General features: G+C 36.7%; 1 protein-coding gene across 1 annotated transcript; it reads left to right on the forward strand.

Moving 5' to 3' along the window:
- The first annotated feature begins 3,371 nt into the window (after positions 1-3,371).
- LOC104609262 (uncharacterized) lies at positions 3,372-11,702 on the forward strand. The gene is made up of 5 exons (XM_010275521.3): positions 3,372-3,990; positions 6,410-6,562; positions 6,648-6,789; positions 10,079-10,320; positions 11,345-11,702. Exons 1-5 carry the CDS (start codon positions 3,547-3,549, stop codon positions 11,549-11,551), a joined length of 1,188 nt encoding a protein of 395 aa, XP_010273823.1. The 5' UTR covers positions 3,372-3,546; the 3' UTR covers positions 11,552-11,702.
- Positions 11,703-15,185: the final 3,483 nt, after the last annotated feature.

A 15,185-nucleotide genomic window follows, 5' to 3' on the forward strand; every position in this document is an offset into this window, starting at 1 on the left:
GTTGTTGGCTGATTCCGTTTGGACCACATGTTCTTTTGTTTACGTCATTGTTTTTCTTCTTCACACAACATAAAGGAAGACATGCCACCAACCTAGGTCATTCCCTTCTATTTACAAGGTGATTTCAGTGGTGGTGAAAAAATATAGGCCTGAGTTTGTTGTTGTCGTTCTACGTTCATCTCAAAGGAGAAGACGATCTACAGTGATTAAAATAACAGAAGAGAGGAGGAGATAAGTAGAGGAAGAAGAAAAAGGAGGAGGAAAAGAGAGAAAGAGAGACAGGTGGAGAGAGAAAAAGAGAAAGGTCAGAGGTGGGTTCAGATATGCCGCTGCAACTGGTTGCAACGGTGGTGATAGAATAGAGAAAGAAAAAAGGGGGGGGGGGAGAAGAAGAGAGAAGGAGAGAGAGAGAGAGAGAAATAGATCCAGTTGCGGGAGATCGGGTTGGGTTTTGTGGGAGATCGGAGTGGTGGAAAGGATTCCCACCTAGTTGCCAAAATTGTCGGTGCCGATCAGAGCTTCGCTGGTGCCAAAATCTTAGAAGGGTGTAAAGTTTACCCCGGTTTGATTTCCACCTCAACCAAACGTGGCCTTTAGAAGTCCTAGAATTTGAATTACTAAAATCTAGGGCTCGAAAGTCCACAGATTCAAAATGAACTTAAAAAACTTGAGGATTACGGACTTGAGATGGCCAAATTTTCCTACCAAAAAAATTGCAAAAAACGTAATATAAAGAAATTTGGTAAAAAGAAAAACCTAGGATTTTGTGTGAAAGATTGAGAAAAACTATCAAAATGCAACAAAGAACCGACAAAAGAGTTACGGGGACACTTTCCTTTTTGAAACAAAGGAGAGAGATGAGGAATTGAAGAGCGCTAGGTTCTTGAAAAAACAAGAAGAATTTTAAATGAATGTTGAATAATTCTCGACCAAAGGGATTTATAGTTAGGGTTTTAAGAGTTTTTATTTATGGCAGGGAAAGGAGGAGAGAAACCGACTTGAAGGCTAAACCTAAAAGGAGTTGGTTAGAGTTTCTATAAAAACCCCATATAGAAAACACTGTTCATTGTTTTCTACCTTGAGACTAATGAAATCATTGCCTTCTACCTTTAGATTTGAATCTCATTCTTTTTCTAGTTATTTCTTTGCTTTTAGTTATTGTTTCCCTCTATCATAGTTCATGTTTTTTCTTTAAAGATAACCAGTTCAGTCTCGAGATAGAAGACAATGAGCATTGTCTTCTTTTGAAGGATAGTTTTGACATTTTCAACAGATAATTGATGATTGGTTAACGGCAGGGACCAACTTGACATTTTTTGAAAGTTTAGGTACTGCAGTGACACGTTAGGAAGTTCGGGTATTAACTTGACACTACCCTCAAAGTTTAGGTACTAAAGTGGATTTTTCCTTTAAAAAAAAAAGAAAAGAAAAAGAACAGAAAAAGATGGATTAGTCTTCTTCCATTGTTGCAGTTGTAGAGCTACCACCAGTAATGCCAATTGTTGTCTTTAGAGTAGGTAAATCCTCCTCCCCCACTACTGCCTGTTGCAGAGCCATTGCCTGCGGGGCCTGGTTACGATGATGGCATGAAACCCATTGACGATGCTGATCACTTGTTTTCTGGTGTGAGCTAAAAATCTGTGGTTTAGTCCCGTTATCATACTCGCAAATGAAGGCAGTGTCTTGATCTTCTGCCTGCCTAGCAGTCTACAGTACACTGTGCTGACTGTGTTCCTTCCCTGGGCTGTAGAAGTGGCGCAAAACCTAGGCGTATTCCCCTTCACCTTTGGTCTTCCTTCCGATACTTAAAGTGGTTGTCAAACAAATTTGATGCCTTTATTAGAACAGCAGGAAGCACTGAGAGTGGTCGAAAGGTTTAATTTGATTACAGTTGCACCATTGCTAGCTTCCATCAGCTTTCACAGACGGCATGGAGCAATCTTTTAAATCCTTCGAAGGGAATCTAAACTCCATGGTTCGACAGGACAGACTATGCGGGGTGCCTAGCTAAACAAGAAGACAGATTCATATGTTGTTTATGTGTCGTGGAAACATAACTAAACAAAGGTGGGAGGAGGAAGAAGACGACTCGAGTAACCTACCTTTCACCTTTCTTCAAAGTCCAAACCCTATTTTCAAAAATAAAAATAAGGTGTGTCAACAGACTCAGCTCTTCAACTCTTGTGTCTCACTAATGTGTAGTCTTGTCATTGGAACAGCCAGCCAAAATTCAGCAGATCTGCATTAATTCATATTATTGTGCCTAGCTATGTATGTATGTATGCATGTTCTTGTACATTATTTTAGGAAAAAAAACTACACTACTGCTAAGACATGATATACCGAGAGGGCTTGACCAGTACTCAATCCCGGCCTATCCCTATTTGATAAAAAAAAAAAACCTAATGAGTTACCACTTTTCTTATACCGGTTGATTGGTTCTATATGGTACAACTAAAATTTTATATTATATTTTTTTATTGGCTAGATATATTATATTATTAAATACAATAAATTTGTATATATGGCTCCATTTGGGGAGATTGTAAATACAAATCTGCAAGGTTTACAAAATGATAATAGCATTTGCATTTGTACAATCCTTCTCATTAATTCCTTTGGTTATCTCTCTTTATATTGTTTTATTAAATTGTTTTTTTTTCTTTTTTCTTTTTTCTTTTTTCCTTTTTATTTTTTTTTATTTTATTCTCCCTCCTCTCCTTGTTAATCTAATAAACCAAAAACAACTTACTTATGGATGATCATTTCAGTTCAACCCGGTTACTGACCCTATCAAACCCACAAATTTCATGGCCAAGTTGGACTTAATACTTCAAAGCCAACATGGGTCCAACCCAACCTGTTAAACAAATAATAATTTAAAAAACTAATTAATAAAAATATTGTAAATAGTTAAATCACTCTAAATTAATGAGAGAGATAAAATTTTAAGACATAGTCTCCACCCTTCCATTTGACTTAAAATTCATTTGAATTCTAGTTAAAAAATAATATTAATAGGATAATTAAAATTAACAATAAAAAGTAACCAAACATTAGAAATAATAAAACAAATTATTTTCATTTCATATAAAAATAATAAAATTAATAATACTTCAATTATAAATATTCTACTTAAGGATGACCAATTATAACTTACCTTAACCCAACTAGACCTTAAAGTTATGAGCGTAAACAACTATTTTATTATAAGCTGGGTCTAACGGGATAATCGGATTCTAAGTCAAATAAGCCTCAGCCTCAGCCTCAGTATGTATATATATATATGATGGCAACTGTTTGGGGCAACCGGTTATCAAGGTTGCCGGTGTATTCACAAAAAGACGTGGCGCAGCCACAGTGCAAGCCATGAGGCCAGGCAATGGCATTCATATCATCACCACGACACCACCCAAGCGATTATTGTACGGAACTCCTTTCTCCTCTCTGTTCCCGAGTTACCGGAATCAGGCAAACCGTCGTTCATATAGACAGACAATCAGAAAGTGGGCGGGGGGAAGACTGAGAGTGGGAGGGTGAGTATAAATGTGGAGGAGATCGGCCTCGTTCGTTCTCGATAAGCAACGGCAGCAGCCTGACGAGAGCAGAACAGAGAGGCTCGACATGTCCGAAAGACCCGAAACCCTAGCAAACCCAAACCCTAACCCTGGAATCTCGGCCTACTACGAGACCAGAGCGGCTCATCACGGCGTCGTTACCAGCGACTGGCTGGCCCAGGCCCAGGCCGCTGTCACCCGTGACCCGGCCGATTTGACGCTGGAAAAGGGCTTAGTCGCTCCCGCTGCTTCTAGCTCTGGATCTGCAAAGGCTTTTAGCGTCATCGACGAGTTCAATCGGTGGAGGAAACAGCCCGACCTGGCGGAAGCTGTGGCTGCGATTCTGGCTTTGACGGCCGTGATTCGAACAAGTGAGGCTACAACTATGATGGAGCTCGAAATTGAGCTGAAGAAGGCCTCGGATTCGCTCAAAGTAAGTGATGCCTGATATAATAATGTTCAAGGAGAACTGGGTTGTGTTTAAAACTTGGCTAATGAATAGGATTTGGATTTAATTGTTGTTTTCTAGTGACGTGTTTTGACGGGTGTTGAAGATTGTTCCTTTTCTCTGGCTACCGAAGTTAGTGAAGTCAATTCCTGTTGCATGCTTATTGGTCTGTAGCAGAATGGGTTTGTAGTTGTACTGCATTGAGGAGGTATTTTATTTCCTTGTTTTAGATGTGTAGATAGAGTGAAATTGGGGGCACATTTCAATTGAGATTTGGGAACCAATTTATTTTAGGTGTTTCTGCTGGGAATTTAAGAAACATGGGCCAGTCGCGAGCCTTTCAAAATTTTCTTAAAAAATTTCTCCTATTTTACTTATTTCTTATTCTTTTCTTTTTCAATTATAATGATATCATCTATTTTTCCTACTTGGTTTAAAGTTTTGTTTACCTTTTTTTGGTCCTTTTCATTTTCTGTCACCTTTAATGTTCATTTCGTTTGTTGCTTGCATCAGGAGACTTTTTTTTTTTCGAAGAAAGAAGATAACTTGTATTATAAACAAAAAAGGGGAAGGGTGTACATGAGAGGATGTACAGGGCCTTGATAGCCTTGATACAACAAAAAGAACAAGAACCCAAAAGCTAATTATATTTACATTAGGAGACTCCTTACCTATTTCACACAGAAAAGTAAACATGATTCTTAGAGCATCTTTTTTATGTCATTTTGTTTTCATATTATATTAAACTTTTGAAGCTTGTGTGGGCATGGGGCCGGATGATTGGTAAAAACCTGGAGTTCTAAGCATCAATTTAAGATAAAAGAATATCTTCTGTGTTAACATTTTCATTTTCTCCAGCCTCCATGTCTTTGTTAAGAATTTTATACATTCATTAAGAGTTTTCTGACATTGAAGGAATTTTTTTCCCCTATCCTTTCCTCAATCTTGATCCACAACTTATGTAAGCGAATGATACATTTTTCTAGACAACTTGTGTATCATATATCTTTTAGTTTTTTACTGGTTATGGATATCAATATAAACTTCCCTATTTTCTTTGTTCTCTCTCTTTCTCTCTGCTCATAGTACCAAATCTTTTATTATACTGTCATTTATTCTCTGTCATTGATTTCTCTTGCACTTGGAGAATGTTTCTTAGCATCATAATTGCCAAATTAGAATTTCTCTTTAAATGATTCTACGTGGTGACTTGATAATTGTATTAGCAAATAGGGTTTGGGGATTCTTACCTTATCATGATCAACTTACAAATCTATGGAAAAATAAGATGTCTATAATGAAATTGTTTTCATCTTGCTAGGTTAGAGTGATTAAACTAAAATCAAGGAGCTACTTTCTTCTTCTTTCAAGTAGTAAGAGCATAGACTTGCAAATCGCTACAGACCTGGTTTAATCCATTCTAAGTCTATCCGGTCTGGTCTAATTGCCAACCCAGGTCACCAAGTAGTAATCAAAGCAAATAATAAGAATTAGGAATAAATTAAGTGACTAACAACTGTCCGCATTAGCTAATGTGGCATGGAAGGATCCAGAAACCTCTCTACTTAATAATTAGAAAATATAAATAGTAAATATTCAGAAATTAACAGGGAGCTCACTTACTCCACCGTCATTTTCCCCCCAGGTCCTCCCTCCACCGACATTCTCTCTTAGACCATTTCCCTCACACAGTATCTCTCTTCTCTCAGATAACTGACTAATAGGGAGCTATGATGGCCTGATCCCTTGCCAGAGGATATGTAGTGCAGATCCTCTAGGGGTCCAGCCACTTTCCATTCTCCCCAACCCATTTTCGCAGCCCACCATCTTCACCAAGTATTTGGGCTTACACAAGTAAAATGGTTAGAAGAGAAAGAGAAGTTAAAAAGTTTGGAAGATGCAAATGGCCAGTTCAACATGCAAGCTTTCCTAATTCCTACCAATTGGCGAGGGTACCATTTGATGGTGGAAGATTGGAAGTTTTGAGGGGCTAGGAGGGAGTGGGGGCAGAGTGTTGGAAGGTGTAAGGACGTTCAGGTTGTATGGTTTGAATGGAAGATATAAAGGTTGAGATGGTTGGGTTACTGGAATGATAAAAGGCATCATAAGCCTTTATTTGGGTTCTTCTTCTTCTTCCTTCTTTGTTTTTTTAATTGGAGAATGGATCTCTTTTGTCAACTAGAGGGTCCAACAGCTGATAGTTGAAGGGGTAGGAAGTTTTATTCTTTGTTTCAATAATGTATTTTGGGGGTAAAGTATGTACTTTAAGGAAAATGAATGTACTGTCCGCTTTTGGATATTTTGGTTATGAGTTATTACCATAGGTTGTATATTCTTTTTTCTTTCTTTTAATGAATATGTTTTTACTATAAAAAAGGAGTTAACAACATTTTGTACAATTCAGTCATGGGACACAACCTCAATTTCCTTGACTGCTGGTTGTGATCTATTCATGCGATATGTAACCAGAACCTCAGCTTTAGAATATGAGGACTTTAATGCTGCAAAGTCTCGTTTGATTGAACGTGGAGAGAAGTTTGGGGAGATATCTCGCAAGGTATATAAGCTTATTATGATTTCTGAAGTGACAATTGCAACCAAAAAAATCTATGTGAAATTTGAGTTCAACCTTTATGTTTCAGGCACGCAGGACCATTGCAATGCTTAGTCAAGATTTTATATTTGATGGTTGTACTATCTTGGTCCATGGTTTCTCAAGAGTTGTATTGGAAGTTCTAAAGACTGCAGCACAAAGTAATAAACTCTTCCGGGTTTTGTGCACAGGTTCGTTTTGTCCATTCCTTGGTTCAACTGCAAACAGGCTAAAAGTGAATGTTTGAGTAGAAATGTTGTCTACTTAGAAAATTAGCATAATCACCATTGCCATGCATCTAAGTAAGTATAAAATAGATTAAAAAAGTAGGTATGCTTGCATTCCGCCATTTAGCAAGATTTTTTTTTCAGTTTAGGAGATCAGGCATCAAGTGAAACATCAATATGTTTGGTTCCTGCATTTTATTAATTTATCCCAATAAGATGTTTAGAGGTGGTGCTGGGGGTGGTGGGATAATGTGAATCAATGAAGTATATTGTATTTCAAAATTTTTGGTGGGCTCTATCAAGCGCCTTTTTCTTCTGTTTTACTCTAGAAATGGCCTAACTTTCTCTCTTTACCAAATTCTGTTTCAGCTTCATTGCAGAAGACCTTACCTAATCTCTTATAAAATTTGTCTGTATTTTTCTTCTTCCAACCGTCCTCCTTTGTTTCCTTCATCTGGTCCAGAAATTTTGGCTTGTTTTGGGCTTTTGGCTTCCCCTCCCCCTCTCTAGTATTTACTAAAGGTACTAGTATGCTTCATGTGTTTACTTTTCTCTCAGATTTTTTCTCTATGATCTTGACAATAAACAGGATCTTCTATGTTGTAATTTTTATCGAGTTTGTCTTGGTTTATGAGAACTAGTCATGTGCCTTTATTAATTTCTTTGCTAATATTGTTTCTTATTGAATATTAAACACAATAACGATTTCTTCTTCTTCTTCCCTTTTTTGATCGGAAACTGTAACTTTCATTACTGAAAAAATATAAGAGCACAAGTGTCAACCGCTCACTACTGGACTGCTGACCCCATAGGCCCCACAATTAACTCAAAGATTACATCACAGCCCAAACAGATTTTCCCTAGCAGTTCCTTGCTTTGCCAACGCATCAGCTAAACCATTAACTGATGTCCTGATCCACTTGAAGAGAGCCCCAACCTCCCTTGCATAGCTGAAAATTTCTCTCATTTACTGTCTAAAACTCTAAGTCCCCAAACTTTCTTTTTGCAATCATCCTAACAGCAACTGAGTCCCCTTCCACCTCCAGATTGTGAAAACCCCATTGCTTAGCCAGCCTCAAACCTTGAAGTAGGGCCATAATTTCAGCTCTTAGTGAATCTCCCACCTCTATAGGTCCAGAGTACAATGCTACCAGTCTGTCCTCCGATCTCTGAATACTCCCCCCACTCCAGAAGGGCCCAGATTACCCAAAGAATGTCCATCAAAATTCAGCTTCACTTGTTGTGCTGAGGGGATCCAATGATCCTGACCCAAATTCCTTGAAGTTGATGAGCTCGCCACCATTAGCTAGACTCTGAAAATATCCTCGACTGAGTAGTCATTGAACAACTCAATCGGTTTCAGCCAATGTATGACATTGATGGAAATGGAGTCAATGACTTGTTTCTTAGATCGGTCAGTCCCTTGAAAAATTCTATTATTTCCTCTCCTCCCAAATTAACCAAAGAATAGTTGCTCTTGTGTCTCTCCACATTATCCTTCCCCTTTTCTTTGGAAGTCTAAAGAAGCTTGTCTTTCCTTGTTAAAGAGATATGGTGCAAACCTATCCCTCCTCGGGTTGGGAGTTTTTGTTGGAAATCTTTCCTGGAAAGAATCAACACTTGTGATCTTCTTCAGAAAAAAAGACCCAAGACTTGTTTTTCTCCGCACAAGTGTATTTTTTGCAAAGCAGATGGGGAGAATGGGTACCACTTATTAGTGTCTTGCCATTATGCAAAAGTCATTTGGGATTGGGCTTTATCCCTTTTTGGGTGTAGTTGGAACCCTCGTTTGAATGTACAGAGTTTGTTCTCTCCATCTTTTTTCAGCTGGCTAGTGAAAAGAGGAAGGATAATGTGGAGGAGTATAAGGGCAGTTGTGTGTTGGTCTTTGTGGAAGAAAGAAATTCTAGGTTATTTTTAGATAAGGAGAGGAATGCTAAGAACTTAACAGAGTTGATCCACATAAGGGTAGCACATTGGTTGAAATCCCTGAACCTGTTTTCAGACTTTACTGTGGATGATTTGTTGAGAAGATGGAAAGAAATAGCATGTTCTGCCCAGGTTAAAAGGGTCGTAAATCCTTCTTGGATTCCCCCTCCTGCTGGTTATATAAAGCTGAATTTTGATGGCAGTAGCATTGGGAATCCAGGGCTATTAGGTATTGGGGGAATTTTCAGAAATGAAGAAGGGAATGCCTTAGCCCTTTTCTCTGGCCCGATTGGTGAGGGTGACTCTCTTAGGGCTGAGATTTTAGCAGACTTGGAAGGGATTCAAAGGGCAAGAGAACTGAATATTAGGAGACTGATTATTAAAGGTGATTTGGAGGTAGTGGTAAATTGGCTAAAGGAAGATAAGATTGGAATGTGGAAATACAGCAATGAGAGGAAAAAGTTCAACTGGTTGGCAATGGATGTTGAGATGAAGTACAGCTGGGTGAAAAGAACTGCAAATTCCTTTGCTGATGGGCTAGCTAAGCAAGGGGTGAATAGGGATTCTTTGTTTTGGGCTTATTTCTAACTCTGTACTTTTTCTTTTCTTTGTTTTGGGGGAGTTAAGATAGTTTACCTCCCCCCGCTTTTCTGTAACTTATTCTTTATTGAATTCTATAAAGATTTCTGTCTACCACATTGGAAGGAGTCCACTTGCAACCAAGAGAGATGAAAACGAATTCCAAATAAAGTAAACAAAAGGACAAGGTATAAATAGATATGTAATTGTCTCACCACAAGCAAGGCACAGGCTATAACATGAGGTGATAGGAAGCAATTTGGCCTTCTTTGAAGCTTGTCTAAGGTGTTGACCTTTTGAAGCACCACCACCTCCCAACTCATTTAAAAGTTTTAAATGAGTTGTTTAATTGATGGAGGGTATGTTGAAGTCCAGTGGGGTCAGCCCATAAGGTATATTTAAGTCTATCTGAATATGCTTAAGTCATTTTGTGAAAACTCAGGATATGTTTAGGTCTTTTACCCAAAAAGTTATTATAATAGTCCGATAGACTGCACTACTTGGATTGTTGCATTACTCTCCATCTTCTTTGATTCCAATTCAGATCATGGTTCAAAGTATCAATATGATACACCCCGATATCAGGCATATTGTATCATATCTTTGGGTACCCAATACACCTATTTACTGGTTTTCAGGGACCACTTTTTTTTAATGAATAAAGGTTTATCAATACTTTGAATCATGATTCAGATATGTCAATGCAATAACCTTGGTTTTTCTTACATGCATTTGAAATATGCAGAAGGAACACCAGATAGGACAGGGTTACGATTGGCTAATGAGCTTGCAAAGCTGGATGTTCCTGTAAAGCTTCTAATCGATTCTGCAGTGGCCTATGCAATGGATGAAATTGACATGGTGTTTGTTGGGGCTGATGGAGTCGTTGAAAGTGGAGGGATAATCAACATGATGGGAACATATCAGATTGCATTGGTGGCTCATGGCATGAACAAACCGGTTTATGTGGCTGCTGAAAGTTACAAGGTAATGTTATGGGAATGCATGACTAGAGTGTAATGTGGTAACATTCCTGGGTAAAAAGTGTAATCAATTGGATTGCCATAGATTTCCCTTGTGTTATTACATGCGTTTTAATGGGAATAAAATTTTGGATGAGATACCTAGAGAAGTCTACTGAATAAGTGAATAATGATCAATTTATCAAAAAAAAAATGAATAATGTTCATATGATTTTATTTTTATGACATAGGAGATCTTGGTAGGATTGTTCAACATTAGTGGCTAGTTAGTGTTGCAATTGGCTGGTCTATGTATCTGCATGTAACAGCCCTTTAGCAATATTTGTGCCTCCCTGGTACCAGCCCAGCCTGAGTTTGGATTTGCTTATGCAAGCCCTGGCCTGGTCAAGGACTGGAATGGTTGGCCCTATAACCAGAAATGTGGATGAAGTCTTAGTAAAGTTATTTATTTTCTTCTTATTGCTCCCTTGTTGTTGTTTGTTATATATTTATTTATTTTTTAGCAGTGAGTTTTTAGTACAGACTTGTTGTCATTAGGCACTGGCAGTTGGCACAATGCTCATTATTACATTCTGATGATGCCCACATGTTATGTCAACAAAACTAGTGAAGTGTCACTCTCCAGTCCTAAACAATTCATGATGAGATAGGGCCAAATCTATTATGGTGCCCAAACACTTATCTTCGTTTTTCTTTTTGGAATTTTTCTGTCAGTTAAAATTACATTTGAAAGTTGAACTAATAAAAAGATAACATTTGAAAGTTGAAATGTAACATAAAGGTTATTGTTTACAAGGACTAATATGTGTCATGAGCTCCTATCTTATCCCTTTTCGTGTGAATGATAAAGATTTATCAATTGGTGTTTTTTAATTGAATTATGTATATATCTGGAGCTTTTTATTATGCAGAAGATTTAATACCAAATTCATGGTTCAATGGTAAATGCAGATCAATATGCATCCACTTCAAATTCACTGAAATTACCTCAGATTATGTAAACATCATTTCTTTGTTTTGCCTTGCAGTTTGCACGTCTCTATCCTCTTCACCAGAAGGACATGGCCCCTGCCCTACGCCCAATTGATTTTGGGGTCCCAATACCAAAAGGAGTTGAGGTTGAAACATCTGCTAGGGATTACACCCCTCCCCAGTATCTCACACTTCTGTTTACAGATCTTGGTGTTCTAACGCCCTCAGTGGTCAGTGATGAACTGATCCAACTGTATTTGTAGTTGACTGAAGCTAATGCCTCCAAGTTGCTCACCGAATTGTTTGGTTAGCATATTATAACAGACCTTGGATTTGCTCTATACGAGATTTTTATGGACTTGTGAGGTTCTTATAGGCCCAAAGATTTATAACAGACCTTGTTGGTATTTGCAAGCTGCTTTTGTCCTACGATAACTTATAATAGCCTTGTTTGAGCGGGGTGGTGGGTAGGCGGGTTTGGATTTGCATTGCAGTATTGCACTCAAGTGCTGAAAATTCTCTTAGGCTTCAAACCAAACATGACTTTAATGGTTTATATTTGGATTTTGAACTTGGCTTAATGCCATGAACGGTTGAAGGGAGATCATACAATTCGAAGCAGCATTTCCTATCCGTTTGTTCTCATTGATGTTCATATGAGAATTATGAGTTTGTCTCCTTCCATCTCGATTGAATGTTTACAGTTTACACCTCAGTGATGCGTAATGTTACCAACTATACTGAAAAACAGAAACTTACGGGGTGTTCTGGAATGTGAATGTTTTTGTTTGCTTGTTTTTGAAGTTGATAAATCAGCTAAATAAAGACAAACATATTGTTGAACAGTGTTTTTGTTTTGAAAAAAACAAAGACAAGCTGGGTTCGTTTAATAAAATCACCATCAAAACGATGATTTTAAAACAAACACAAATTTTGAAATGCGTATTATATGATTTATGAAAGATTATAAGAGATCATTACATTAAAACTTGGTCTTTACCAGAAATTTAAGAATGCCTTTCGGTTTTAATTCTGAAAACAAAAGGCACATATAAGACCAAGAGTTGATGCTTTTGTTTTAACAACCAACTAGTGGGGGGTCCTACGTTGGGCAAAACATGATGGTAAGTGGCTTGTCAAAGGTATATTGTTATATAGGAGAAAAACTTGTGAAAGGTAAATATTTTAATTAAAAGTTTAATGAAAAAATATCTATTTAAAATAAAAATTTATGGATAATAATATATTTAATTTAATAAAATAAGTAAATAAATAAATAAATAATCATGGCCATCTGGCAATAGAGTGAAAGAGGGAGAGATGACTTTTGCATTTTTGTTTTATATAGTGGAATAATTGTAAATAGATAAATAATAATTAATTTAATATAATAAATAAATAAATAAATAAATTTAGTAAAATAAATGAGATAGACAATCAAGTGAGAGAGTAAATATATATAAATATATACATGATCCTATGTCTTACTTTGCTAGCAATAATAATTTATTAGATTATTAAATTATTAACTAATTAAATAATTCAGTAAAATAAATAAATAAATAAAACTTTATGTATTATCAAGACAAGATGACAAGATTGGTAAAGGCTATCTCAAATTATTTAATTAATTAATTTAGCGTTGTTAATGGGTTGGGATGAACTATTGGGCTATCGAGCCCATGAACAGGCTTAGCTCGGTTCGTGGCTTGGCTTGGCTTAAGACTTGGCTCGTGGCACAACATGGGCACGTACAGGCTCGAGCTAAAATAAAATTTTAATATCTTTTTTATTTTATGTTAAAATTTTCATTAATTTTTTTTTCAAAATAAAAAAAAAACATGGCTTAGCCTGGCTCGTGGCTCGACCTAGCCTAAGACTTGGCCTGTGGCACAGCATGGGACTGCGAGGGCTCGGGCCGTATATTATATATAATATATAATTTTATTTTCAATTTTGTTACATTATTTCATTTTATTATTGCATATATAAACAATTATATACATCAAAATTCATATAAAATAAAATTTTAAGATTTTTTTTAAATTTATCTATTTTTTAATTTATGTTAACTTTTTTCATTATTTTTTTCAAAAATTTTAAAAAACATGGATTAGCTCAGTTCGTGGCTTGGCCTAAGACTTGGCCCACGGACCAGCCTGGCCCGCAACACGACACAGGCTTGTGTAGGCTCAGACAGGGCGACCCCCTAAAGTATCCTAGGGGAGAGAAGCATGGCCCAACACGGCCCAATTGTAAATAAAATGAGAGATAAAGACCATTTTTAATAAATATAAAAAGGTAGAAGTTTAGTGGTATCATTGTAAATAATTAACAATGACACCATTATAAATAATTACATATTTATTATCAAATATGAAAGAGGAAAAAGAGAAAGAACAAGTTATGATTGTTTTTTAGTTTTATTTAATGACATCATTATAATTAATTAAATTATGGTTAAAAGCATAAAAATGGAAAGATTATAAGATTTATTTAAGTTATATAAAAAGAAGATTTTATTTGGCAAATGCACAGTAATCAGCAATCGGCCCCACAGCCTTTTGCTTTTAGGTTTATGTCAATGATTACTATCGACAATGGACCGAAGTAAATGATAGCGTTAGCTATTGGCCTATTGCTTGTCCACAGTATTGTGAATTGTGATCTCGTAATACAAGTATAATCAGTATTTACAATTCGTCGGAATACTTATGTGATGATCTTGAAGTAAACTGAATCAAATAGAAATGAGGCAAAGAAGAAATAAGGAGATTGAGAGTAGATAATAAATTTCTTATCAATTGATGGTGTCTCCATAGGTTCTCTCTTCTCTGGTGGGCCTTGGATATCCCGCTGCTATTAGGGTTGGGCGGTTATGGCTACGGGGATGGGCTACCCCCGACAAAGTTATTCTCTCATTATTATTATCAGTGTTTTCAAACGGATGGTCGGACCGGAAAAGAGAATCGGTCACTCTTGATTGGTTCTTTTTCAACCCCAAACCGTTATTTGGCAAAAAATCGTTGATTTGGTCAACAAACTGCTGATTCAAGCGGTCAAATTGTTGATCTGGACAATAATTTTTGTTTTTTTTTTTTTTTTCGTTTTAATTTTTTTTTTGTTAGAGAGGGCCATCCATTCGGTCCAAACGATCGGTCCATTTGACCCAAGAACGGGACCCAGAATGGTTCCTTCTCTAGTCCATTTTAAAAACCTTGATTATCATGTATGAGAAATTTATGGTTCATTCCACCTCAGAAGTTTTTATTATTATTATTTTGTTTTATTAACCAATTCCACCTATGATTCACTACCCCTTGAATTTTGATTTATTTTTCCACTTGTTACTGTTCCAATTGTATAAATTGATAAAAATTTATAGTGCAAATTTCTTAAACTATCCTTAAGGTTTAACTAATTGACTAATTCTACCTTTACTGTTTACATACTGTCTTGAAATGCCCCTATTGTTTCTGACAATTGCCTAAAACCTCCATTTCCGCTAACTTTCTGTCATACTCCATTCACATGTGACATAATGTGACTGATAATTTTTTTTTTTTAAATTCCTAAACTATCCTTATTCTCCTCTCTGTTTCCTTTCCATATTCCTTACCTGTCTGTAGGGCCCTTGTGAATTAGGGAGGTCGCCGAAGAGTTCCCCCGACAATAAATACCTAGAAACCCAAAAACCCTACTGGGAAGGAGAGAGATGGCTGTGAATTAGGGAGGTTGGCGAAGAATTTCACCCAAAAACCTAGAAGATGTGCTATAGGACGAAATTACCGATCACCGAGTGAGGATAGGGAAAGCCCAAAAATAATTAGATTTGTTATTGTGTTTTTAGTGATGCCAGTTGATTTCAGGTAAGAAACATAAACAAATTGACGCTAA

The sequence above is a fragment of the Nelumbo nucifera genome, chromosome 6 (genome assembly GCF_055504915.1).
Source record: "Nelumbo nucifera cultivar China Antique chromosome 6, China Antique-T2T, whole genome shotgun sequence".
Classification (NCBI taxonomy): Eukaryota; Viridiplantae; Streptophyta; class Magnoliopsida; order Proteales; family Nelumbonaceae; genus Nelumbo; species Nelumbo nucifera.